Source organism: Pteropus medius, unplaced genomic scaffold (assembly GCF_902729225.1).
Source record: "Pteropus medius unplaced genomic scaffold, Ma_sr-lr_union100, whole genome shotgun sequence".
NCBI classification, from domain to species: domain Eukaryota; kingdom Metazoa; phylum Chordata; class Mammalia; order Chiroptera; family Pteropodidae; genus Pteropus; species Pteropus medius.
In genome coordinates, this window is record NW_024349798.1 from 8,556,801 (window position 1) to 8,584,238 (window position 27,438).

At 38.7% G+C, this 27,438-nt stretch overlaps 1 protein-coding gene across 1 annotated transcript in view; it reads left to right on the plus strand.

The window, feature by feature from the left end:
• RBFOX1 (RNA binding fox-1 homolog 1) overlaps positions 1 to 27,438 on the plus strand; it is a 342,312-nt gene that overhangs the window by 233,391 nt on the left and 81,483 nt on the right. Inside the window, exons 5-7 of the mRNA XM_039885290.1 lie at positions 718 to 810; positions 2,533 to 2,593; positions 10,485 to 10,538. Of these exons, the coding sequence (XP_039741224.1) occupies positions 718 to 810; positions 2,533 to 2,593; positions 10,485 to 10,538 (208 nt within the window). The remainder of the gene's footprint in view (positions 1 to 717; positions 811 to 2,532; positions 2,594 to 10,484; positions 10,539 to 27,438) is intronic.

Sequence of the window (27,438 nt, forward strand, 5' to 3'; positions counted from 1 at the left end):
GGAGAGGGAAGTGTTAATACAAAAACGTTACTTGAACCGTTTGCATTTATCTATCAATTGATGTTTATTTCTATTCATTTCATGTGATTATTTTGTTTATTAGATCAAAGTGTTTAAGCTTTATTCCAGAAAAAGGTCTTTCCTTTTTTTTAGGCTTCTAATTTTTATTTTTGAGAAGTAAAGGCTATAGAATTGACAAATCTGAATAACCCTAAAACTGCATGAAGAAGAGATGTTCTTAAAACAACACAGCATGACTCTGTAGGCAATGTTAGAAAATTTTGGCATTCATTGTTGAATTTCGTGCACATGTTTTATTTTATTTTATTCTTAATTTGCATGTCAAGAAAGTGGTTCCCTTTTTTTTTCCTCGTTATTTCATTTTATTCTGTGAAGACACCGTAAATTTATTTTGATCTCATTTTCTTTCCGTTAGATTTATTTTCTTCTGTAGTGACATTTAGAAAGGTATTTCGGGTATCATTCTTTGAATTCTTCAGGGGTTACAGCTAACTGGTGACAGAAAAAAAACTATCTTGTTCACATTGGTTGCTTACTGATTGCACATCTTAGTACTCTTATAATTTCTCTAATTTGCATGTTGCAGAACGGAAGCCAGGACAAGACATAGAAATTAAAGCGAGAGAACGTTACACAGTGGTCGTTGACTGAAATAATAATCTGCATGTTGTTTTCCCTTCTCCCTCCTGCATGCAGGGATTTGGTTTCGTAACTTTCGAAAATAGTGCCGATGCGGACAGGGCGAGGGAGAAATTACACGGCACCGTGGTAGAGGGCCGTAAAATCGAGGTGCATGTTCAAAATATTTTCCTTTACATCTTTTTTATAAATGTCTGCTTCACGCTCATTCGTTGTTTCAGATGCATCATCGTGTCTTGTATGTGACCCTGTTCCCTTTTCATTGTTTATCTCTCTATATATATATTTATATATAAAAAGGAAAACTGGCCTTACTTTTTTTTTTTTTAATTTTACTTTATTATGTTACTCTGATAACTGCTGAAAGGTGGATGGCAAATGTGAGACAAAAGAAAGGTTTATCTGAAAAATTTTTATTTATTTATCTATCTCTTTATTTATTTATTTATTTTCCATGTTTTAGCGTAAATGGGTGCGTTAGGGTCCAAACAGTGGAGACAGTGTCGCAAAACAAAACAAAATACAGAGCAGTTTTGTTTTTTTTTTTTCTCTTTTCTTTTTCTTTCCGCTACAGGGTTGACGAGGGATCCACAGTGGTGTGCAAATTAAGCCAAATTGTGAAAGAAATAGCATTTGAAAGAACAACATTTAAAAAAAAAAAAATGAGAGGTCTTTGTCCTTAAACCTTTCATTTTTTTTTTAAGAAGCCAGTTTGAAATTTTGTATTCTTTTGATAATATAATGAATAAGCAAACGGGATTTCCTGTTTACCATCTAGCCCCGCTCCATCAGTAAAATTAATGCTAAAATTCCGATACTCAGAATCTCCTGTTTTTTACCACTGGATCTCCCTCAACGTGGCCACAGGGTCATATTTGTTAAAACTTAAAAAACCAGTTACAAATGCTTTAGTCTTTGGAGTAAGATGTTGCATATTTTGCCTTTCATTTTCCCCCCTCGACGGTAACGCTTAGGCCCCTCACCAAACTCTCAGTAACCATGGTAACTGTATACAAACCCATGCTGGCGATGGTGGTGAATGGTAAGTGGTGAAGTCCATCTGCCGTTACACGTATTTAGTGCTGATATATCTATATACATATATATATACCACGTGAATTTTTTTGACTTGTCGTATTAAGTTTTCTTGATGCTCTATTCTTTTGGATATTGGTACGCCTGTAATTGAGTGTACGTTCTAAGCTAGCCTGGGAGGCACTGACTTGATTGAGATATGACCGGTGCACATCTTACTCAGATCGTTAACTCCATATTGTGTTAAACAATGCACCCTCTCTTTTCTCCTTTTGTTAGCTGTGACTTTAAAGCTTGAATGGTTTTGTTAATTCTTGCGATGTAAAAGGCTCTTGTTCCAAGTGTTGAATGCTAGATGTGGCTTCCCCCATGGTTCTTCCCTCCCAAAGTGTTGCACACGGCTAAAACTTGTTTGTCCCTTTTTTTGACATTTATGTTCCCTCGTACCTTGTCTCTCCCCGATTCTACTCCACTGCATGTTCCTTCATATGAATTTTATTTTATGTTTAAAAAAATATTGTTTCTGTGTTACCATGGAGTACACGCATGCTTTTAAATCTTCAATTATGCAGTTCCTTTTAATTTGCTTTTACTGTCTCCTTATTAAACTTTTAAATGATATGACATTGCTTTATTGAAATGATTTATAAGTTAAAATGGTTATGAAGTAAATGTAATTATAAAAATGTATGATTTTGTTATGCACCTACTGCCTTTTATAAATTGTACCGCATTTGAAGCTTTTTTAATAAGTAATCACAGTCATAATGCATGCAACTAATAGAACTGTGGGCTGGCCCTGGAATAAATGCTCATTTGAGTTTTCTATGTACATAGGTAAATAATGCCACAGCACGTGTAATGACAAATAAAAAGACTGTCAACCCTTATACAAATGGTAAGTACAGATTGGCCTTTCACAAGGAATCGCCTCTACCTCTGAATCTATTAAGTAATTTAACTAGGGAATCTGTTTCAACAAGTCATATTTGCCTTAGCATGGCGACTGTGTCCTCACTGCTGACCTGCTACAGTGAACCACCTGAATCAATGAGATAATTTCCTCTACAGAGACGAATTTAGTTTTCAGGTTAGCTGGGCAAGCCCTTCTCCCAGTCTCCCCCGAGTAACTCCCACTCGGGGGTCGGGGGAGACACAGTAATTATTTGGGAATTAGTTGGGTAATTTAATTTGTTGTTATGATAGTTGCTTGAGGGAGGATGGAGGTTTTGTTTGTTTGTTTTTTTAATCACCACCTCCTCATCGGTCACTAATCATTTTGGAATGTGTGACTGCAGAATTCAGTTCTGGCTTAGGGCCTTCTCTGGAGTTATTAGGCTTTTGAAGTGCCTTAGAAGATGCCTCATGATGAAGTCCATAGTGAGAGCAGAATGTATGAGTGTATTATTTACTCCTTTTAAACATTCCCTGTGCCATTTGGGCCAGGTAAGGCTGTTGCTGTTTGTCGCATACCCCTCAGGACAACGCATTTCTGCCTTTAGTAACCAAGAAGGTGTCTCAACACTCTGCACACTAAGAATTCACATGTGTATATGAAGAGTCATTTAAAATGTTCAAACATTTTGATTCTTTAATCCTCCTTAGGGTAAATCTCTCTTAAACTACATAGGGAGAAAAGCTGGTGATATGCTAATTACATACTTAATTGTACCGAAAATTCACAGGAAAGTAACGTAATAGGATATATATGCTTAGTGGAATATTATACCCATTAAAATGAGCAGGATGAAGACTGTAAGGGTTCCATAATGAATGAAAATTTTCCAAATAAAAAATTATACGTATAGCATGATGTGAATGAAATTAAGATGGGAATTACACCAAAATGCTCATCATTGAGATGAATCATGTTACTGGAAGATATTTTTCCTTTGTTTCGTAGATTTTTAAGAATAATATAATTTTTTTACTGTCATAAGGGGAAATGCATGGGATTTACCATTTTTAACATTTTTATTTTATATGAAATACGGACGTACAGATTCATTTTTTAAAAAGAAAGAAACATTCAAGAAAAGTCTAAAATATATTTTAATAGTGCCACTGCCAGCTTGATCTCTGTCCCTCAGAGAATGCCACTGTTGAAGATTATTGTCTACACCTTTATTTTGCATTTTCATGCATATTTATGGAGTAAGTATATATTTACGGCATTCATGGTATCGTGTACATTCTTTTTATATAAATGGTATTATAGTGTACATATCATTTTTAAGTGGCTCTTACAAAATAATCAATATGGAGCTCTTTCAATGTTAATATGTACAGACCACATTCATTCTTTTTAGTGGTTACGTAATATACCATAAAATGGATATATGGATTTATTTCAACCTCTCAACTTGATTGATATTTAAATTTTGTTTTTTAATATTAGCATTTTGTAGTTTTGTTCTCATTTTTTTTTCTATCTTGTGCCACTAGCTACCAATTTGGCTAAGTCAGTTTGTTCTTATTTTTTAAAAGGGGCACCATTAAACAGAGATATAACCCTCAGTATGATCGGGCTCTGAGTTGCAGAAAAATTATTTGTTCTGCTGACCCATTTTCTCAGCTCCAACAGCCCAAGGCATATCTTAAAGGGAATAGAAAATTTCTACAACAGACTTTGAATGCCCAGGGCTGAAATGAAGCCACCTCTGATTTCCATGTCATGGAGCCTTTCTACTTGGGCAAAAATGATGGCTCTGCCACCTTCCAGAGTTGATACATGAGGACATCAATCTGACTATTGGACATTTTAAACAACTATGAAGTAACAAGCATGTGTGTGCCTATGTGCGTGCAAGTTTTCATGCATATGCATAGATGCTCATGTGAACTGTTTATGTGAGAAAATGAAGTAGGGAAGCCAAATATTATTCCTTAAGCCATATGTATGCATATTTATTTTAAAGAAAGAGTTATTGATCAGTGTCATACCCGGAGGCTGAAAAATGGACCTGTGGGATTTTTGCACACAATTCATTAACAGCCAACATTTCTGGAACACTGCCCGTTTGGCATATGTTAAGCATATTAAATGCAGTGGGCCCCCGAAAAATAAAAATAAAAAATAAACTTAGCAGTCGAAAAATAAAAAATAAATGGATAAATGCAGTGGGCCCACACGAAGCCTTATAGAGAGGACATAGTTATCCCTGTTTTAAAGATGCAAAAACCGAAGCCAGACAAGATGAAGTAATTAGTGAAATCTTTTACTGTGCAGTAATGAAATCTTCTGGCCACGCCAGTGTGTGTGTGCATCACTTTCCCCCATCACCTTACAGAGCTGTACTTAAATGACCACCAGGCTATAGTAACAAAAAGATTATTGAGTGGGGACCCCAAATTCCTGCCAGATGTTGGCATAAACACCTCGCATCTCATTCTGGGTAGCCGCGCACTCTTAGTTTCCCAGATAAGTCACGTGGGTCTCTCATCTATATCCCTGAAAGGGGCCACTCAGAGTCTTATCCTGTCACATGAACCGAGTAGGGTACCTACAAGGTCAATGGACAGTCACAGTAGAACTGACTTAAAAAAAAATCAAATGCAAATCCTAATTACATAAAGACAGTTGGCTTCTACAGAGGAGATCATGGAGACTTGTGATATTCAAAGAAAATCCGTTACCAAAGCTTTTCTTCTCTTTAGTTCATGAGTATCGTCGCTGCAAAGAAATGGTCCCAGAAATTGCAATACGACATAACCAACAATATATGGGGGCCTCTCAGATCCTTAGCAGGAGTGATTATGTTAAGGGAGATATTATCACCAGGAAACAAAAAAAGGAAGTTGTAACTATGTGAGATGATGGGTATGTTAATTAGCTCGATGGTGGCAAATATTTTACAAAGTATACGTATATCAAATCAACAAGTTAAATCTGTGCAAATTTTAGTGGTCAATTATACCTCAGTAAAACTAGGAACAAAAAGAGAAGAAAATCAGAACCGATGAAGTCACATTGAAATGTGAAAATTAAGTGATGAGTAAGATTCATTAGCTGCCTAATTGACTCTCACAAACCACTGAACTTACATTTTGGCCAAATTATCTATCACTAGAGTCATCACATTTTGAGGTCATCATCAAATGGTGAAATATAACTATTGATGCCAACATCACAGTCGTGCATTCCTGCAATCGTGTATCCAACAAATATTTGAGCAGCTGCAAAGTTTCCAGAGATGTTATAATAAGACCGGACCCTAAAGGCAATGAGACACGTGACTAGGAGGCTGTGCTATAGAGAGCTATGGTTAATTCTATCAGGGAGCGTGTGGATTCCATCTCCCAAAACGTTCGAACTTGGATATTAAAAAAAAAAAAAAGACTGTCGGATGACATATAGGGGTCTGGAAACTCTGTCCATCAGAAAGTCCCACAAGGAGAGAATTGAGCTACTTCTGTGCTGCCTGCCGATTTTTCCCTGTGGTCACCAGTCTTTAGACAGGAATAGGGGTTTCTTGTGCCCACTGGAGAGCAAATGTTTGCTCTGCAAAACAAGTTAAGGACCAGATTCTTTGGGGATTTCCTGGATGCTGGAGGAGTGTGAGTGTTAGATGGAGGTCTTTTCTTAGGGATCTTAGGAAGAATGAAATTGAACAAAAAGATCCTAGACTATAGACTGTAGAGAGAGGTGGATTTTGTATCGGTGCTCCCTTTCACTGGCTAGCGAATGGCAGGCAAGTTGTTTAAACTCTCCACACTTTACTTTACTCAAATGAAAACCGTAGACATAATGGGACCCACTCCACAGAGTATTTTTGACTATTACAGGAGATAAAGTACTTAACACAGTGCCACGGTACAAAGTGCCCTAAAAATTTAATTATACAATAGTCTAAAATAATGTAGCCATCTCGTTACTTTTTTGCTATAGGTAGTGAGTTGAACTTCCAGACAGACATACTAGTTTAAGGGTCAAATAGTCAGATGCCAGCAGAGGCTGGGCAGATAAAATAAATGAGCAAATGGAGAAGGTCTAACAAATTCACAGTTTTGTGGGAGGGACTATCTTGTACTTTTGTACTGGGAAAAGCAAAATATTTCTCTGCTAGAAGAAAAACATCACAGGGTAACAACAAAAGATTGCTGATGGCTGGCCCCCAAGCCAGGTACACAATAGGGAGCAGTGGTGACTGTGGCAAACTGAGGAGTTAAGTGGGGTGCTCGTTGGTCACCTCCAAAAAAATCACTCTGTGGGGGATTCTTAATCTAAAGTTGCCATTTCCACTAATGTTTCAAGAGAAACAGAAATCCTCTATTTTAGATGAACTCTAAGTGTCAGCAATGAACACATGTGGCCAAAAAAAATAATTACTAGGTGAACTAAACACAGTGGGCCACTAACTCTTCATTTCAGCCATGGCCTCGTGCAGCATCTCGACTACCAGGTTGCTGGCATCCTCGCTGCGTGGCTGCAGAAAGCATCCGTATGCAGTTTCGGAACCCTCCCATGTGGTGTATTTCAGGGTACTCTGTTAAATGTGTTTCTTTGATACTTAACCCAGTAAAGGCCTAGAGAAGGTGAGTGCAGATTTTTTTGTGTGCACATTCAGACTTGCCTTTTAACACCTAATAGAGCCATAGTCAAGGCCAGGGATCTCGGCCAGCGTGTTTACAGAAGACTGGCAGATGATGACCTTCGAGAAGCTAAATTTGAGGATGGGAGCTCTGAGTTAGACGCAGCCCCTACAGGCCTGGCCACAGAGGGGTCTCTCTAAACAGCTCCTGTGTCTGATCTGGAGCGAGACCCCCACGCATCTGGTCTCTGCTCCACTGCCTTGTTGTGTAGGCGGCCCTGGGAGGCCGGGAGCTGTGGGCTTTATCAGCTGTTCTTTTGTTGTAAGCCTCATTGTTTGGTTTAATGTCCTTGATCAAAATCTGTGAATTTGCAAGGCCTGGGGATGTACACAAACTGCCTGAGAAATTAAAACTGGGATCATTTTGTCCGTCTTCCTGACAGTGCAGGCTCATGTCTCCAGCAGGGTTCTCCCAAGGGTCTCTTCCAGGTACTAGAGGAGTCACGGGGACTAGGAGGCCATTTACATGTGATTTGCATACATTTCCATAAGCCCGCATGAGCTTTAAGTCTGAGCAGAGGTGATTTTCAAGGGCTGGATTCTGATTGCCTTTCCTTTGAAGACAGTCACCCCTAACAGGGTCCTTCTTTATTAGATATATATCAGGAAGCAAGTCATTGGAGATGGGAAGGAGATAGAATCCTAGCCAAAAGGGAATGAGTCCATTAAAAAAAAAGCTGTATATTCCTTCAGTTTCTTCAGAGCAAAACGAAATAAATATTTATGGAGCACCGACGATTTGCCAAATGCAGTTTTCGATGCTGGGAATTCACATCGAACGGCAGCCCTGCTCACTTTACCATTCATTTTAATGAAGGAAATGGTTATAAAAACAATTAGGAACAAGCAAAGAAAGAGAAATGAGTAACCCAGGTCGTGTTAACAGCTATACGGGAAACAAAGCCAGGAATTGAATCGAAGTAGCTTTGAGAAGGGGGTGTGCCAGGCGTTAAATGGTTTCCCTTGAGAAGACACTGGGGACCTAAATAACATCAGGTCAACTTTGTCAAGAATTAATTGATCAATCTATTGATCAATATCAATTAGATGATAGATGTTAAATGAGAGTGTGAGAAAGAGGAACGAGTTCACTTAACTCAAGGAAATGAGGAAGACAAAGGTGGATGAGAGAAACGTGATTTCTAAGTCTGTCTTAGACACCTCCGAAAGATCATTGGCATTGCTTACAATCTTTGACAGTTACATCAAAATTAATTGATGGGTCCACATTCAGTGAATGGTACGCTCCAGCCTTGCGTGCAAAAGAACAATTTAAGAGAGTTAAAAGGATGTACACAAGAAAGAGAGCCTTACTTGAATAGTGTTCAAAAGACTGTGTCTTCACTTCCAGTAAAAGGTAGGGCACACGTAGGGTGTAAGACAGGGAACAGAGGGAAGAAGGAGTCATCGATTAATAAACTAATTATTCATTGACTATAGCTCCATATCGAGTTCTTTCACACACTCTAGATTTCCATGAAGGACTAGAAAGAGAATGTTCAATATGTTCAGATAGCTCTGAAGCTTTATTTTCAACCAGTCTGCCCTATTTTCTCTTAGAATTCGAATAACCTGAAATGCAGACATTAGTTCCCATGTCCTCAGAAACTGGGTGTTTTCTTATTTGAGAAGCAGCGGAATTTCAGTTGGTCAGATCGAAGTCATCTTCCACATTCAGAGAACACATATTCTGAAATGTTTGGGATAATATTCATTTTCTATTGCCACGGAAATTCCTGTAAGACAAGATATGGTTAATATAAGGGAGTAAGTTGTCAGCGTGAAGTTTTAGAAAACATTGGGACAATATCAGCATTTCATGTCTCACTTTGTAGGTCTAAATATGTCTAGGGATTTTCCATTAATAAGGCTCTCCCAAGTAATCCAAAACAACCCTTTGAAAAACCCTATCCTAAGAACATCTAGGGACTGTAAACCAGCTAGCTTATTCAAGTTGGAACTGAAAGTTCTTAGAACAAAACATTCCTAGAATATTCTAAAAAGTTCTTAGGTCCATCCAAGGGCATATCTGTTACTATACTCAGCCTCCATCTTTCTTAGTGGATCAATAGATTGTGACCACCTCTCAGCTGTTCTAACACGCGCATCGCTTAGGTCGGACAACAGGATGTCACACCTCTCCCTTCTGGGAAGAGCTCAGAGAGTTCTTGTCAGAAATACTTTCTATCACATCTCAACTTTCACCATGGCCTTTTCTCGGTAGCATTTATTAATAAAGGGCCTCTAGTGTTTGACCCTCAGCCCACAGACACAAGGTTTTCCACGGAAGGCAAGCATGCCTATCTTTCGTTGTCTTTCAGGAATTCTATATAATGGATTTTTTCATAAAGATGTGCCAGTAGGAAAGGAGATGATCACTAAACCCTAAAACATGATCATTCTTCAGAGATTTTTCCCTAGATAAGGCCCTATGAGTCTGTAATGTGGGTGGCTTCTCAATTTGCAGATATTCTTCTATGTCCTTTTCTTGAGTAAAAATTTCTGAAGGTCCAGGATTTCATTTTACAGAAAATGCTCCATCCAGAACATTTAGAAAATTACAGGATTCTGTTTACCTTATATACAGGTTACTTAAAGTTACCCCAGATATCATGCGTTGATTAAAATTTTTGATGGTTCCTGAAGGCACTGAAATGTATTCCACACTCAATCTCTACTAGATAAATGTCATTTTCTTTGGGCTTTAAAAGGCACTTTGGAATTCTGTAGAGTCTCCAGGTCATAATTAGAAATGACAATTATCAGAATATGTCACTGCAAAGAATTCTGTTCATGGGAACTTTCAAATTTTTGTGAACTTAACGCAGAGAGATATGATGGATTATTTAGTGGTAGCCTGTGAAATAAGACCAAAAATAGAAATGATTATAGTGGTCTCAGATAATATGGACATGGGAGAAAATTCATTACCATTTCATTTTCAAAAGGTTTACCTGTAGCTGGTCAGTAGTTTTCATACTATTAACTTGTATTGGCAGAAAAATCAAAGAAGGGAATAAATCTATTTTCCTATGTGTAGTTTTCAAGCAGTTTTTTATGCATGCCCAAACTATATATCCTCTGAATTTTAAAATTAAAAAAAAAAACCCAACCCATTAGTTTTGCAGTTAATTTGCAGTGATATCAGCCATTGAATCAAAGGTGATAATAATGATTTTTTTGTATATTTGTTTTAAGGCTGGAAATTGAATCCAGTTGTGGGTGCAGTCTACAGCCCCGAATTCTATGCAGGTAAAGAATTTCTCTTTGCACGATATCTTCTTGGTCTTTTCTATCTGTGCTTTGCCCGCCAATAAAGAATGGGTTTCATAAAAACATCTGAACCAAGTAAATCCTTATCCTAAGACGTTCTAATGATTTTTTTTTTTTTTGGCAAAACCAAAAGCATTTAAAACTCTTTTCAAAAAATGAAGGGGTCTCATGTAAATTCCATTGTGGAGTCAGCATGGAGCCACTGCCCCTTTCGACATTTTCCATTGATTTTGCCTTAAAAAAGCATTAAGACTTTGTTCAAGAGCTTATTGAACAAACGTAGAGCTGTTCACACCCCATTTTATTTCTAAATGCCTGTATGTGTTTTTTGTTAGCCATACATTTCCATTTGGGGTTGCATTTCTTTTTCCTGGCAAAGCAGAGACTTGGATCGCTTATTCCAATAATGTTGCAGCCAGTTGGAATTGCCAAGAGAAGGACTATTTAGAAAACCAGAAAACAACTGAGTTATCTTTCTTTCTCCATTAATCAACTCCCATTAGAAATTCCATTGCTCTCTGCTTTGCCTTCAAAGATATAGCTCCCTTTTCACCCCTTCCATGCCTGACCCACCCCCCTGCCCCCCGCCCCAATACCACTTCACTGGGAAATCTACTGTCGTAGAAAACTTGATCATCAAATTTGGGAAGAGAGTCACCTGGAAGCCACAGCGGCTGAGATTTTTGCCAGGCTTGGCCTATCCCTTCTGCCTCTTGTGTCCTTGCTCATTAATGAGGCCGCATTGAACACCTGGGAGCCTAAGTAACTTTGCCCCATGGATGTTGGAAAAGAAGTCTCTCTTCGATGTGGCCCTTGCTTTTTAATAAGGAGAAATAAATAACTAGTTGGTCTAGATTCACTCCCTTAGTGCTTTCTCGACGGTAAGTCATACTCCTTGCTTTGTCTCTTCTGGGGTGTCGCACGTCTGTCATTGTCCTGATACTAAGCATTCACCCTGGTGGATGACAAAGGAATGTAGGGATCTTAGCTATTTTAGCACAATAACCAACTTGATTTAAATTTTTTTTTTAAAAAAAGGTAAATCTGGGAAGGCCTATTGTGAGTTCTGGATTTTAGGTATGCAAAGCTTGCAATTGTTCTTCATGGGTGAATTTTACCACAAGCCTTGGTGAAAGTCCAGGGACTCTATGGCTGTAAAGTAGCTGTGTCATCTCTTATGAGGGAGGAGAGACTTAGCTATAGGCCTTCCCATGACCATATGGTAAAACCCACCTCCTGAGAGGACACATAGTGGAGGAGTGAGCAATATGGACACTGCACTCAGACAGCCCGGGTTCGAATCCTGGCCCCCCTGCTTGCCAGCTGTGTGACTCTAGGCAAGTTACTTAACCTCTCTGTGCCTCAGTGTCTTCATCTGTTAAATGGGAGATGATCATAATAACAGACTCACGGGTATTTATAGGAATCACATAGGTTAATATGTGAAAAGTGTTTAGTGCATAGTCAGCACCATATAAGCACTGGGTTAATAAAAATAAATCAGTTAATATTCCACCTCGTTGCCGTAAGGGGAAGGTTAACCGAGTGCTGAATTCTGAGTGTACCACTAGACTAAGAGATTCTCTTCTTAACTCATGAGAGGACCGGTCCTTCCCGTTCTCAGCATGTTCATTTAGAGGAAGTTAATTTCTGGGATCAGAGGTAAGGCCGTCTGTGCAGATGGCACAGGTATTGCTGGGGTACATCCTTGTCCAGAGCTACTAAGAAACGAAACTGCCCCAAAGGTACAAGGAGACAGCAGCTTCCGTTCATCTGCTGGTGCTGCCAGGTGAAATGGAGTAGCTAGAATAAAGAGGTGGCAGATTGTTCGCATGTGTGTGTGCACATGCACGTGTGTGTGAGTACTCAAGTGTGTATATGCACATCTAAGTGAACATTGTCTCCCCCAAAATAGTGGGGTGAAGAACAAGAAGCAAGATATCATTTGATGAGGAGGTCGGGTGTAAATTCGTGCATTATAATAGAAAGGGATGTGCATCTTCTGGTCCCATGCAAAGTAGTCAGTCATCTTCGTGTCCAGAAACCAGGAAAACACACCAAATATCTTTTTTACATGTGATTTCAAACCTATATGCATATCTATGGAAGTTTAGGAGAACATTAAGACAGAAGAAACAATTTAGACTGATTTATACATATAAAAATAAATGAATCTGCACAACATTTAGAACATTAGAGTGGCCATTCAAATTAGCCCTGGGTCCACCGTCAGAAATTAGATCATTGGATCCAAAACACTAATTTGAAAAGACACATGCATTCATTGCAGGATTATTTACAATAGCCAAGATATGGAAACAACCTAAGTATCCCTCAATAGATGATTGGATTAAGAAGAGGTGGGACCTATATGCAGTGGAATATTACTCAGCCATAAAAAGAATGAAATCTTGACCTTTGCAACAACATGGATGGACCTAGAGCATATTGTGCTGAGTGGACTAAGTCAGACAGAGACAGACAAGTGCCATATGATTTCACTTCCATGTGGAATCTAAAGAACGAAATAAACAAACGAAACAGAAACAGATTCATACATACAGCGAACAAACTGATGGGTGCCAGATGGGAGAGGGGTTGGGGGCCTGGGTGAAAAAGATGAAGGGATTAATAAATACAAATTGGTAGTTACAAAATAGTCATGGGGATATAAAGTACGGCATAGAGAATAGAGTCAATAATATTGTAGTAACTGTGTATGGAGCCAGGTGGGTTAGACTTATTGGGGGGAATCACTTCGTAAGTTACATAAATGTCTAATCACTCTGCTGCGCACCTGGAACTAATATAAAATAACATAGAGTGTCAATGGTAATTGAAAAATGAAAAACAATTTAAAAAAGGAGTTCGACCATTGGACTATAGAAAAGGAGTGAGTTACATAAGGGTTAATATGGACTGAGTAGTTTCTATGATCAGGCACCGTGCTAAGCCTATTCTTAGCATGGTGCTTAAATCCCCATGGCAGTGTCCAGATGAGGAGACTAAGAGACAAGGAATTTGAAATCAAGAGCCTATGTTTTTTATAACTGGGTTATACTACTTTATTTTTGATGAATAGTAAAAGTCATAATTTTTTTTGACCGTGCCCTATGATAGTAGATCATGCTACTGCTCTATGGCCAAACCAGTCTAACTAAAAAAAGACAGATGATAATTTTGGATTATTCCAACCACCACCATATTCAGATCTGTTAACCAGCAGTGACAGGGAGTCTGGACAGCCAAATGATGATTTCTATGAGTTGCTCTGATAATCTAAAATCTTAACAAAAATGAGGCATGGATACGTAAGTGTTCCTTGAGAAATCTGAACATTTGTGTTCCAAGTTGCCAGTATCTGGCCCTACCTTGATCAGAAGCTTTCTCTTCTTGCCTGTATATTTGTGTGTGAAGGTAGACAGAGTTCATGATATTCAGAAATGGAGGAAAATGTTGCTGTAAATTCAACAATCCAGAACAGTTCCTCTGAAATATCTGAAGACCCATAAACACTGAGACTCCAGCTAGCTTAAATCTAAAGTCGCAAGTACCTCTACCTATGGAATGCGTATATGTAAATATATAGATGTACAATGTCTTCATTTGCATAGCCAGGTGTAATTGCTAAGGTTACCCATTTAAATACCCATGACAAAAAATGTAGGGGGCATTTTAAATTTCCCCAAGTATAAAAAGAGTCTGGCTTTATCTTACAATTTTGAACATGCCTCAAAGCTGAAATGAAGACCTCGTCATTGATTTGCTCTAAATATTTAGCAGGCCAACCCCGCATGTGCCTGATATGTACTAGAAAGCTAGACTCATTAGTCATTTCTATATATAATATTCCGTGTTAATGACACATATCATAACATTCTCATAGTATAATTATTGATTTTCTGAAGCTTATGCAGAATTAACAACCCAGTCTCCAATTGTCTCTCAGAATGGGGCACGAAAAGTTCACATATTTTATAAATTAAAATCGATATTTTCAATCTCTCCTAAAGGTAGTTTTCCTAATTTAGTGGACTTTTCCCTAACATTTATTTTGTCTTTTAATTATAAAATGGCAGGTTATTGATTTTCCTATATAACCTCTTGACACCCTGAGTGCATTTTTATTGCTAATGCAGGGTGGGGGTGGGGAGAGCAGTCGCACCTCTTAATGAGGATCTTTAATTACCAGCTGAACTGTATTAATTTCCTTTGATAAATTATGACGTGCACTCTCCCTTGCTCACACATTCCAGGGGAAGCGTTAAGAAAGTGGTTATGGAAGTCTTTTCATTGCGGGGGATCAGATCATAACAGGAAGAACTCTTTTAAATGCTTATCCAGTCCAGTCTCTAGAAGCAGATATATATAAATCAGCTTATCCCCGTGAACATATATAAATCTTCCCCAAAGACAAGTGGGTGTTTTCCTATAACACTAAACAGTATCGATTATTTTTCCTAAGTCCCATCATCTTCGGACTCCTTGAGGCTTATTCTCCAGACGAAAGATTGATAAGTCAATTAAAAAAAAAGTCTAGGTGAGTCTCCAAGACTTCAGCTGGTATCTATGGCCATTCCGTTTTAGAGTTTAGAGAAAATTGAACTTCCCAACTGGAAGTACAGTCTCTACAAATATCTGTTTCCAGTAGCACGCCTCTAGTTAGTTCGTGTAATTAGAAATAGTGTTTCTAAGACTCTCGATGAAGACAACTCAATGGGGATTCTTACCGTTTTCCCATCATTATGAGACAGTCCTTTCGCCTTCTAATAAAAAAGATTTTTTTTTTAAATTGATGTCTTTAGAGATAATCGTGATATCTAGCCCACAAAACTGTTGATCAGAAGCACCTTTAATCTTCATAAACAAGTAAAACAAAATGAAAATAAATAACAGGAGGTTACACAAAGATGTCAACATGGTACTGACAAATGGCAGATTCATCTGTTTCTCAGTTACGGCTAAGATCGTTGCAAAGCTTACCCACACTAGATATCATATCTGCCAACTCATTTCTGTGATTAAATATTCCATCAGTGGGGCTTTAAGGCGGCAAAGCTTAACAAGATTCATAAGATGAACCACTTGAACACACATAACTCACTTCCATGGTTGGAAAGCACCCCGCTTGCAAAGGAAAATTGGGCTCGAGTTAAATTACTCCACGAGTTGTGATCATTTGGGAAAGAAAAAGATTTTCCCATGCAATGCAAATCTAAGATATAGTTAGGTCCTGATGACAAGAAACACATAATTAAAGTCAAACAGAGAGAGATGCAGAGTAAATCAACTCGAAAACTTTGAAGAAGATGACGAAAAATAATCTTGGTGACACTATTATTATGAGCAAATTTTTGGGAGAAGAGAGGGGGTTTTAGAATGGATACTCCTGAAAACAAAAAAAAATTTCTGGTTTCAAGAGAGGCAAAAAAAATTTTTAAATGACAGATACTTAAAGAAGGGCATACCTGGCTGCAAAATCACATTTGAAAGGTGATTGGGCCTTGAAACTAGGTTATCCTGGGGTTGTAGGGAGAATCAGGTAAGATAATGAGTATAAAACAACTTTATAGGCTGTAAAGTAAAATAAAAACGGGAGCAATTAGTATGATCACTGAAGTCACCTCGATTACGTCCACGTCGGTCTGAGCCTGGCCACAAGCCACATGAGTCGATACCAGGCGAGGAGATGGCAAAGTAAACTGGGATCTCAATATAAAGTTTAAAAATGAAGAGGATGGATGTAGCATTGTGATCGCTTGTCTTGAAAGGGCAGCTGTTTGACCTTGAGTTATCCCTACAAAGGTATTGGTTTTCTATGGGCTCTTGGGCCCGGTAGACCATGATTCATCTAAGAATTAGTTTAGAAGAAGATAGACATAGGTCTCCCTTCCAGTTGCTCCCCTCACTCCACTTCATTGAGTCCATCACAGTTAAGACAATGACCTTTGGCCACACTTTTGGATGAACTTCTTTCTAATTCCCTTCCTGCAATTTGTATAAAATAGCACTGGAAAAAAAGATTATCCAGAACCCGTAATAACTGTGGTCCCTGACACAAGCTGTTTTTCTTTGATGGGTCACAGTCCTAGACTTTGGGGTCAGGATGACTTGCCAAAATACTGGAGACAAAGCATGCCTAGGGAGCATTCCTTATTTGAGGTGACTACCTTAGCCTCTTAAAGGAGTGGGATGTGGGTTTAAAAGGTTCCTGCTACCACTCTGAGCCCCTCAGAACAGCCGATCTTCGGGCACCCCTCGTGGCTAATATTTCCCACAGCCACGCAGAGGACCAGACTTATCTAGACACAGAGCGACGGCAGTGAGGAGCATTCCTTATAAACAATGACCTTTGGCTCTGCAATGTTTTGTATAATTTACACATCTGCCAGATTAAATGCAGTGCACTTCAGTGAACTGGAACAGAAGGGTCCTGATTTAAGTCCCCAAGCAAAGGATTTCCAGCCTGGAAATGTTCCACTTCGAAGACTTTATCTCATACATCTGTCTACCTTTCCTCCTCCTTTGGTTGCAATTCACTTTCCTTCTCTCTTCTCCTCCCTCCATCTGTTTTTTCAGATTTCATCTCATTCTTGCCCAAGTCTGGCCTTAATTTTTATCTGCGTCCTTCCCTGTCCCACAGAGGGAATGCAGCTCAGCTTTGATGGAGCCCGTGGGGGTTTTTGATCAGAACTTGCTTATGTGCTGAAAACTGCATATCCTGAGAAGCTAGTTTCCATTCTTTCGCATGCCAAGTCTATCAAAGAGAGCTTCCTCAAAAGCAGGGAGAGTGACAGGACAGCCCTTTTACGAGAAGCCCCGCCTCTAGGCCGTGGGAGAAAGATGAGGTCTGAATATCTGGCTCTGGATAAGTTTTGTAGGGCAAATTCTAGGCTGTGTCATCAATATATTGAACAACTCAAAACATGAGGCAGCTTTGGGCACTTACGTTGTGCCAGGCACTGTGCTAAACACTTTGTATCTCCTTGCATCCTCGTAAAAACTTTATAGCATGATCTTCCTTATACAAACGATGAAACCAAGGCTTTGTGGAGAATTATCTCATATCCCAAAACACAGAACTAGCATGTGAAAAATAAGTTTATTATATAAAGGTCTTTTTTCTAAACTCAGAGCCCATGTTTTCATGACCTCGCTCTGCAGCTTCTAGACAAAAGCCTGCCCTCAATGTCTTCCGTTCATCAGATTGTAGAATATAATAATTAATAAAAATGGCTTTGCACTTAATATTACCCACTGCATGCCAAACTCCATACTGAGGTCTTTACATATATTTACATAGATTGCAACTCTGCAGGATCGATGTCATAATTTTTATGTTGCAGAAGAATTAGAAATCCAGTGAAGTCAAGTCACGCAAGATTGCTAGCTTCAAAAGCTAAAGAGCTGGATACAAACCTGTATCTTTCTGATTCCAAAACTCATTCTTTTTTTTTTTTTTTAACTTCAACAAGTTATCCCTGCTACATAGTAATGCTATAGTGAATCCAATATCCTGGATTAATGGTTCTGAACTGGGAGTGATTTGCACCCCTACCAGGGCAATTGGGGAACTTCTAGAGATATCTGGAAGGATGGGTGTTCACTACTGACATCTAGTGGCTGGAGGCCAGGGATGCTAGAAAACATCCTACAATGGCACAAGACAACCCCCACAGCAAAGAATGATCTGACCCAAAATGTTGATAGTGCTGAGGTTGATAGAAGCATATTAGTAAAGATGTCACATGAGCACCGAATATTCAATAACTCATGCTCTACCAATTGCTACCGCTAAAGATATATGACAGCTGTAGTTATCAATGGCAATCGAAGAATTTAAAGAAGGACAGTCACCCAAATATTTCCTCTTCTGGGCCTTTTTTTTTGTGACTTTTGATTCCAGAGAGAAAAACATCAAGTTTGATTATATACAGCGGAGCCATGTTGGGGGTCTCCAAGACCATCCTTAGGGTCTGTGACTGGCTAGAAAGACTCAGAGGAATCAGAACAGCTGTTATACTCACAGCCAAAGGATACAGATTAAAAACCAGCAAATGGTACATGGGGGCGAAGCCCAGAAGACCAGATGAAAGCTTCCTGATGTGGTCTTTCAGTGGAGTCACAGGGATTTGCTTGATTTTCTTAGCTATGACGTTTGACAATACGTGCAAAGTGTTTGTTAGTCTGGGAAGCTCACCTGAGATTTGGTGCCCAGGGTTGTTATTGGGAGTCCAGTCACACAGACATGGAGCATCCATGTGACTGACCTAAGCTACTCAAAACTTCACCCCCAGAGCAGAAGCAAGCATTCACCATAAGTCACCACAGTGAACTATCTACTCAAACTGATACTGTGTGGCCCAAGGCCTCAGGCATCCAAAAACCGTCTTATCAGGCCGAGTCTTCCAAGCACTCAGATCTCATAATGGAGAGCCAATCCTGAAGACAAGCCTTTTTTGGGAAATGTGTAGGGTTCGATCAGCCCAGACCCACCAAGTTAGCTCTTTCCTGCACAACAGTGAAGAAAAACATGAAGGTAAAAAGCTCAGTGGTGATAACGATGGTAATGATCGGCATGATGATGATGCTATAAGACAGGATATACCACTGAGTCGGTTAATTCTAGAAGAAAAGATCAAACCGAATTTAGTGCTGAAATCAAAAAGAATGTGTGGCTTTTTCAGTTAGAGCAGGGTCAGCAAATCTCTTCAGTAAAGGGCTAGTTAGTAAATATTTTTGTATGCCACGTGGTCTCCGTCACAGCAACTCGGCTCTGCCAATGTAATACAAAGGCAGCCGTAGACAATGCATAATGAATGGGCTTGCCCGTGTTCCAAGAAAACTTTATTTAAAGACACCGGCATTTAGATTTCCTATCATTTCCATGTGTCATGAATTAGTCATCTTTGTTCCCCTCCCCCAACTATATAGCAATGGAGAGCCATGGCCCTCCTCTGCTGACCCTGGCTTAAAAAGTCCAGGTCTCTCAAAGGCACTCGTTTATGCCTTGGGAAGCTTTGTCGTTGTTTAGCATTGCACTGGCTTAGCAATCACAGACTACATGAACCCATAAGGTTGGCTGGCTGTCACTCAGTTGTGTGAGATTCATCAAGGAAGGGTCAAAGAGAGAGGCCATGTGTAAATTAACTCGTACCACTGGCTTCCATTAATTCATCCTTTAGCTCAGAGTTACAGCATCGAGGGCCTGTGAAGTGCCAGGCCCTGTGATGGGCACTGGGGTAGAGAACGTCCCTCCAGAAACTGGCAAGGCAGTAAAGGATGCAGACAAATAAACGCAATGTATAATAAATGATGATACCTGCTGGGCACTGAAAAATCACAACTCTCTGTGTTAGGAGCCAGAGGGTAGTATAAATTGGGTTTTGAAGGCTAAGTAAGAGTTCGCTTGAAATGAAAGTGGTGTAAGATCGTTGCAGAGGTGAGTAAAGGGGAGTTTGGTAGAGGCCAAAGAGTTTCTCAACCTTTATCTTCAGAATCCATTGAGAAAGATTAAAACAAATAAAAATAAATACAGGTGCTTGATTTTCACCTGAGATGGAAATTTCCAAGGCAAAATCAGGTTTCCCCTGAAGGCTGAGGAATATTGATCTGTTGATATCAGATCTAGAAAAAAGTTTCTAAATACCTGACAATACCATACAAAGAAACTTGGATTCTGAAATTTATCCTCTGGGTACCAGACAACCATTGAAAGCTCTGATAAAAATAATAATATAATAAAAATTAAAAATAAAGGAAAACACTTTAAATGCGGTAGGACTCAAATCTACACTTGAAAAAAATAATAGTCTTATGAGAACTATTACAAATATGTGGGTTAAGCCTTGAAGGCTGAAAATAGTACGATCACATCAGCAACCAATCCCAGGGATTGGGGTCTTCGCAGACCCCAGAATTATTAAACTGGCGCCCCACCCCAAGGCCGTTATAAAACCTGTTTCCTGGTTTGGGCCAAATCTTTTGCTAGAAAAGTAAATTCCCAGAGATTTCCAAAACGAGGTGATCTTTCTTCTTTATATTTTAACTTGTGTTGCCATTCTATTATAAACCATTTCATTGCGAAGAGTTTTTGCTTCTCCCTTCCAGCATTCTTTTCAAAATGTATAGTTCACTGCGATTAGCCCAAGCAATTAAGTTGTTAATAGAGACGAATTGGCCAAATATTGTTTAATACCCGGTATGTTAATTCTATGTAGATCTTCGTTCTCCAAGTATAAAACAAAGCTGTCCTGTTGTCTTTTAAAAAATATAGTGGTGAAGAATCAACACACAAATGGCTAAACCTACTTCGATTAACTATGTTGATGACAGTTAATGCAGTTCCTGAACTTCTATGGAACTGTTACAACCCATTACAGCCGAAATATTGGTTTATGAAAAATTAATAAAGCCGGTAGAAATGGAATCCAGCATCTGCATTTGCTATTTACACCAAAAGAATCAGCCAGAATTAATTATGCCGTATGCTACATTCTAATGAGTTTTTCATTAAACTGTCTACCATTATGGAAACTAAACAAGGATTATTCAAAGAATAATGCCAACGGCTGTTATTTTCTTGAGAGATTAAATTAGTTAATGAGTTATACATTTAAATCTGATGCAAAGGTTAATTGATGTACACTTCTCATTGTATTAAACCCAGTATCATTTTAAAAACATGAACACCCCCATATCACTGATATTTCCTCTGGAAGAAAAAAAAAAACAACACCACGATCTATTTAAATGTTCCTAGTGTTTGTTTGATATGCCTTTGGTGTTGTAAAGATTGGAACCCTCTATATTACTTCTCTATATCATTTTTTGGTATAATTCCACTGAATTAAAATTTTCTATTCTTTCAACCCAAGGCAGGTGTGTGTGTGTGTGTGTGTGTATTGTGTGTGTGTGTGTGTGGTATTATTGGGAGTGTGTCTGTGTGGATGTTAGGCATATTTAGACAAATGTATCTGATTAATCATTGAGAGACTCCAAGTTGAAGTATATTTTCTGCTATCACCAGAAGGGTGGGGTCAGGATTATAAACTTTATCTGGGACAAGAAGAAAAGCCAAGATGAATCTCTACCCTCATTCCACAAATATATACAGTCTCTCCTAAAACAAAGTTCTGTCATAGTAAGTGAAATACAAGAGTGGGTCGCTAGAGAAAGCTCTACAGATGGCCTTTTGGACTCTTGGAGCATCTTAGAGGCTCTTGTCCCAAAGAAGAGGAGAGAGAGAGAGCGAAGAAGCCATGTAGGTTCTTTGCAGAAATTCTAAACCACCGATTTCAGCTAGAACATAATTTCTAACTCCCCTCCCCCACTTCCTTGAGCAGAGATAACAAACTAAGATGTCTTTAGGATCAGGCTGTGAGATAAGTGAGTAAAATATGCCAGTCAGAGGGGACATGTCTCCATTATAAGATGGTGTGGCATCTCCCCATCATCCTAAGTAGCCCTGCCAGGCAAGAATACTGACCCAAGTCCCCATGGCCTTATCTCCTGATCCCTCAGAAGAAGCCAGATTCTGCCTCATAACAATAAACTTCCCAAATTTAAATGTTTGGAATTTCTTTCCAATCTTAAAATGTTTTCTATTAATTCTATTATGTTTAGCATTATGTTAGTGGCCAAAGAAAAGAGTACACTACTTATCAACTTGCTACTCCTTCCTTAAAGGAAACAAGGGGACAAATAAGTCCCCCAAAGTGCCGTATTTTGAGATTCCAAATAATTATTATTTCCATTATTATTATTACAAAGGTCATTTATTGTTTATCAATTATTAGCCAAATCCTTTCCTGTAATAGTTCTCATCTTTACAATAGTACTCAGTGAAGTAGATAATTTTGTCCCTGTTTTGCAGACGTTAAAACTGAGACTCAGGAATGTAAAATGCCTTACCCAAGGTCAAAGCAACTTACGGTTGCTGAGACCAGAAAACAGAACTAAGTTTAAAAGTTTCTGAAGCCCATGCTTTTTCAGCTACACAGAAACCTTAAGAGTTCATCACTTCTCCTCTCTGCTCCCTTCCTTCCTATCTTATTTCTACCTTGCAAGTGAGATTTCTTATCTGAAGCAGATACATCCTGCCCAGAGCCTTCTTTCCTTGGCTTTAAAACCCTATCACGGACTCTTAAAAGGTGATCACGATGTTCTATATAACATTTTTAGCTTGGAGGAGTCAGGTGTTTTCAACCAGAAGGCCATTGCAGAATCCGTAGACATGGCTTAGTTGAAATGGGGTTGGTGGACAGTTATTGTTCAAAGATTAGAATGGATGTTTAATCAGTTTGGGACCAAGTATCACCATTAATAAGCTTTCTGAGAGAGTCTGAGCTTTAGAATCATGCAAAGCTGGCTCAGGTTTAAGTTTTGTCTCCTATTTTTTCTCTCTCCTCCTTTTTTTTCTTGGGGATTTAATAAGAAAAAAATAAGATAGATAGATAGATAGATAGATAGATAGATAGATAGATAGATAAATGATAGATAGATAAATAGGTAGATAGATAGATAGATAGATAGATAGATAGATAGATAGATAACGCATGTAGAGCATACATGGTCCAGTACTGGAAATTCAATGATATCTCAATGGTCACTCTCATGAATATTGGCTTTATTGAGGTTGCTTATGTAGTCCCCAAGATTTTATTGTTGTTAGCAGCCCAGGAATCCCCTGGGAGCTTATTAGAAATGCAGATTCTCAGCCCCCACCCAGACCTACTAGATAAGAATCAGCATTTTAAAAGAGTCCACCAGGTGATTCCTTGTGTGTTACAATTTGAGGAGCAAGGCTCTAGGCTAGCCCTTATCTACATATTGACACCTGTAACTCTAAAGGTTAAATACCTTAGAAGATAAAACTTCCATTGTTTTTGTGTGGCTGAATTGTTAGCCCTTCACAAATACCCTATGGGCTCCCCTTGTTTCATTGTCTTGAACAACTGGTGAATTAAAAAGAAATTTGAGGGCAAGTGTTGAAAAAAACATGTCTTTAAAATTTTTTTGGTTGCTTATTTTTTAATAAAAATGAAACTAAATTAAAGTTTTGGCAGCTATTGATACCCTCTGTAATATTTAATGAGAGCTGGCTGGAGAGGGGCTAATGCTGTCTTGAAAGACAACTATTATTAGTATCTTTCCAATCCGAAAGGGGACATTGGAACAGGAGACAGAAATCTTTTTCTATAAAGGTACAGATAGTAAATATTTTAGCCTTCGTAAGCCGAAGGTCTCTGTGGTGCAAGTACTCAGCTCTTTCTTGCGCCATAAAAGCAGCCATAAACAATAGGTAAATGAATATGGCTGTGTTCCAATAAAACTTTATTTATAAATACTGAAATTTGAATTTTATGTAATTTTTTCACGTCATCAAATCTTATTCTTCTGTTGATTTTTTCTCAATCATATAAAAATGTAAAAGCCATTCTTAGCTCATACATCATATAGAAGTTGTGTTAGCCAAAATTTAGCCCAAAGACTTGTTTGCCTGTACCTGATTTAGAAGATTGGCCTTAAAACCATGGGTCCAGGTATTTGCTTAGTTTGACTTGCATTCGGCACTCCAAGATTTCTAACTGCGTGAACTTGGGCAAGATCCTAAAACTCTATTGTCTCAATATCCTCTCTATTAAATGGGTGTAATAATAGTACCTGTCATATAGGATTGTCAAAAGTAGAAAATAATCAAAGTTAAACACTGAACAGGTTTGCCTGGTACTTACCGGATACTCAGTCAGCAATTTTTGTACTTGTTACTGATGATATGTTTATTATCATATGGAGTCATTTGAATATTTTCTGTAAGAGCTACTATTAGCCTAAATTTTGGAGACAGGAAAACAAGAGAGGACAGTCGGAGGGAATCATTACATTTTTAAAATAATACATAATCAGGGAGAAAGTTGTACAGAGATTCTTTGTAGTAGTCTTGCAACTTTTCGGGGCAGTCTGAAATTATGTCAAAAGAAAGAGTGAAAAGAAATAATAACAAGTCATATATATTTCTTTTTAAATATTATGAAAATCAAAACATACAATAAATGGGCATGAGAGATTATTTACACTGTACATAGATTCACTTCAGAGTGCCTTTCATTATGGAATCCCCCTGGTACAATTAAAACATGATTTGATTTATAAGAATTAAATATACATACAACATTTTTCTGCAACATCTGTGCCTAAATGGAAATACCTCTTTACTTATAACTCTACCATAACCCTTTAGAGAATCTCATCTTTCAGGCATGTATAAAAGCATTAGGTATTAGCTGTGAAAATATTCTTACACGGATTAGCTCAATGCTAGTCTATGCTCAAAAACGCATAACTGCAAAAGCATCCACAGCCCATCTGGGGTTTGAATAAGTTTGTCAATTAGAAGGAGTTACCTTTATTGGCAGGGATGACCTGGCAACCTGCCTGGTCCCAACATCTAACCAAAGTTTGACACTTCATGGGGGATCCACACATAAGGGGCCTCGCTGATCCTCGGAGTAGGGTTCGTTATGACATAGGTAGATGTATTTAGTCAGTGCAAGCTGCCATAACAGACTACCGCAGACTGGGTGCCTTACACAACAGACATTGATTTTCTCATAGTTCTGAATGCTGGAAGTTCATGGTGTCGGCAGGGCTGGCTTCTCCTGAGGCTTCTCTTTTTGGCTCATAGGTGGCCATCTTCATCCTGTGTCCTCACACGGTTCTTCCTCTTTGCCTTTCTGTGTCCTAATCTCTTCTTACAAGGACATCAGTCATAGAATTAGGGTCACCCTAATGACCTCATTTTAACTTAATTACCTCTTTAAAGGCTCTATCTCCAAAAACAGTCATATTCTGAGGTGCTTCAATGTATGAATTTAGGGGGACACATTCAGTCCGTAACAGTAAGGGCAAGAATGGATTTGTCTTCTTCTGGGTGGGAAACCAAGAGTGACCTCTCTAGGATGATACAGCTGGTGATGGTATGTATCTTCCTCACTAGCCTGCCTCCGGAGAATTTGACAAAAGACCTAGTACCCGAAGTGAATGACTCTTTGTTCCAAATGCTACAAAGAAAAGGCACAATTTGTCAACGTACAAATGGTAAAGATAAGAAGTAAACAAATGCTGCCTCTTTGCCCACAGAAATACTTGGACCAGATATATTTAGCCACTTTTACTTTTCTCCTAAATACATGGAGATGGCCTCAGGCCTCAATCACTCCCCCCGGGAGCAGCGGAATAACCTAGGTTGTTGATTGGAAATACTGATTACTCACCGGCTGAATCACACTCTTGGAGTGAGACCTGGGAAAGCTCATCATTGAACATTCTCCCCAAGTGATTCTTAAACTCTCATAGTCTTTGAATACCTCTGATTTAAGGGAAGAACTCACAGCATTGAGGTTTGAGGGACAAGCCCTTCTCCAGTAGTCCTCAAAGTGTAGTCCCCAGACAACATGAGAATTTGTTAAAAATGCAAGTTCTCAGGCTCCACCCCAGACCTGTGGAATCAGAAACCCTGGGAGAAGGTTGCCACACCCTCCTACAGGAAAGAAGTGTGTGGGTTTCTGTGGGGTGAGTATTCACTTCTCACCAGCTCAGAGCTCATTCTTTCCATTTTTCTTACTTTTATTCTAATTTATAAAAAAGTATTTCAACAAATTATTCTGCAGTGAGCTTCTGCTTAAGATGGCAGAGAAGAATATTGTATGTCAACCGTAATTAGGAAAGTAAAAAAATCTTAAAAATTAAAAAAAAAAAATTATGCTGTAGCAACAGAATCAGGAAAGAGTCGTTGATAACTTGAGTAACGGATGCTAGATAGCTTGTTTCTTGCCCGGCATTTGCCTCTGATCGACGATGAGGCTTTCCGTAAATAACATTCTTGTGTTATGCCTTTTTTTCCCATCTGTAAAAGGGGACCAATACTATCTGACCCTTCTTACTAGAGAGGGACAGATACAGTCTAAACATTCTTTGGTAATCGTTGAATAGGTGTTTCTTTTTATATGAAACCAAAGTATTGTTTCTAGTAGTGATGACAATTACTATTGAACATTTTCAGTTATGACTGCAGTGTATAACAACAATGTGGAATAAACGTTTTGCCAAAGCCATGATGGCTAACAAAATTTATTCCAAAAATACTTTTAAATTTTATTTATCTCAGCAAGTGAAATAACTAACCACGTAGTCTTAGGCTTGGAGTTTGATGTTCAGAATTATTCCTTTGTTCCTTTTCTCATGTATTTGTCCCTGAACATCTGAGTAGGAAAAAAGATGGCACGTTGTCCTTTTGAAAAGCACATGGGGTTCAGCGGGTGCGCCCCAGAAGCCGCACAGTAGGTGCCAAATGAATGGTAGTACTCGAACCCCCCATCTCCTCCTAGATGAGCTCTAGACACAAAGAGAAGAAGCTCTGTAATGGCTTCCTGCCTTCACTTACTATTTGCCCTTAGGAGTTTCTTCTCAACTCTCTTTCCAGAGCTACAAGGCTCGGGGACATTAGGAAAGCCAGACCCCAGCAAAAGGCTCTGTTTTCAAGTGACTCTGTACCAGCACATAGTAGATGTGTGTGGAGGTACAGATAGCACATGACACACAGAACCTCAGGCAGTGCATTCTCCAGAATTCCTGTTGGCTTTTAGCTATTTTATAAAGTTTGTTGTTATTTTTTGTGTCTTCGTGTGGGGTTTTTGTTCTGTTTTATTTTCGTTTTTGTTTTTTGTTTTTGTTGTTTTTTTTTTTTTTTTTTTTTTATCAGTAAAGATAAGAGCATCTTTCTCGAAATTCCCTAGCCTATCTTAATCTTGGAGCTAATTCAGTAAAGCAGCCACTCCCAATTGCCAGTCAGTTGGGATGTTTCTTTGACATTATTTTT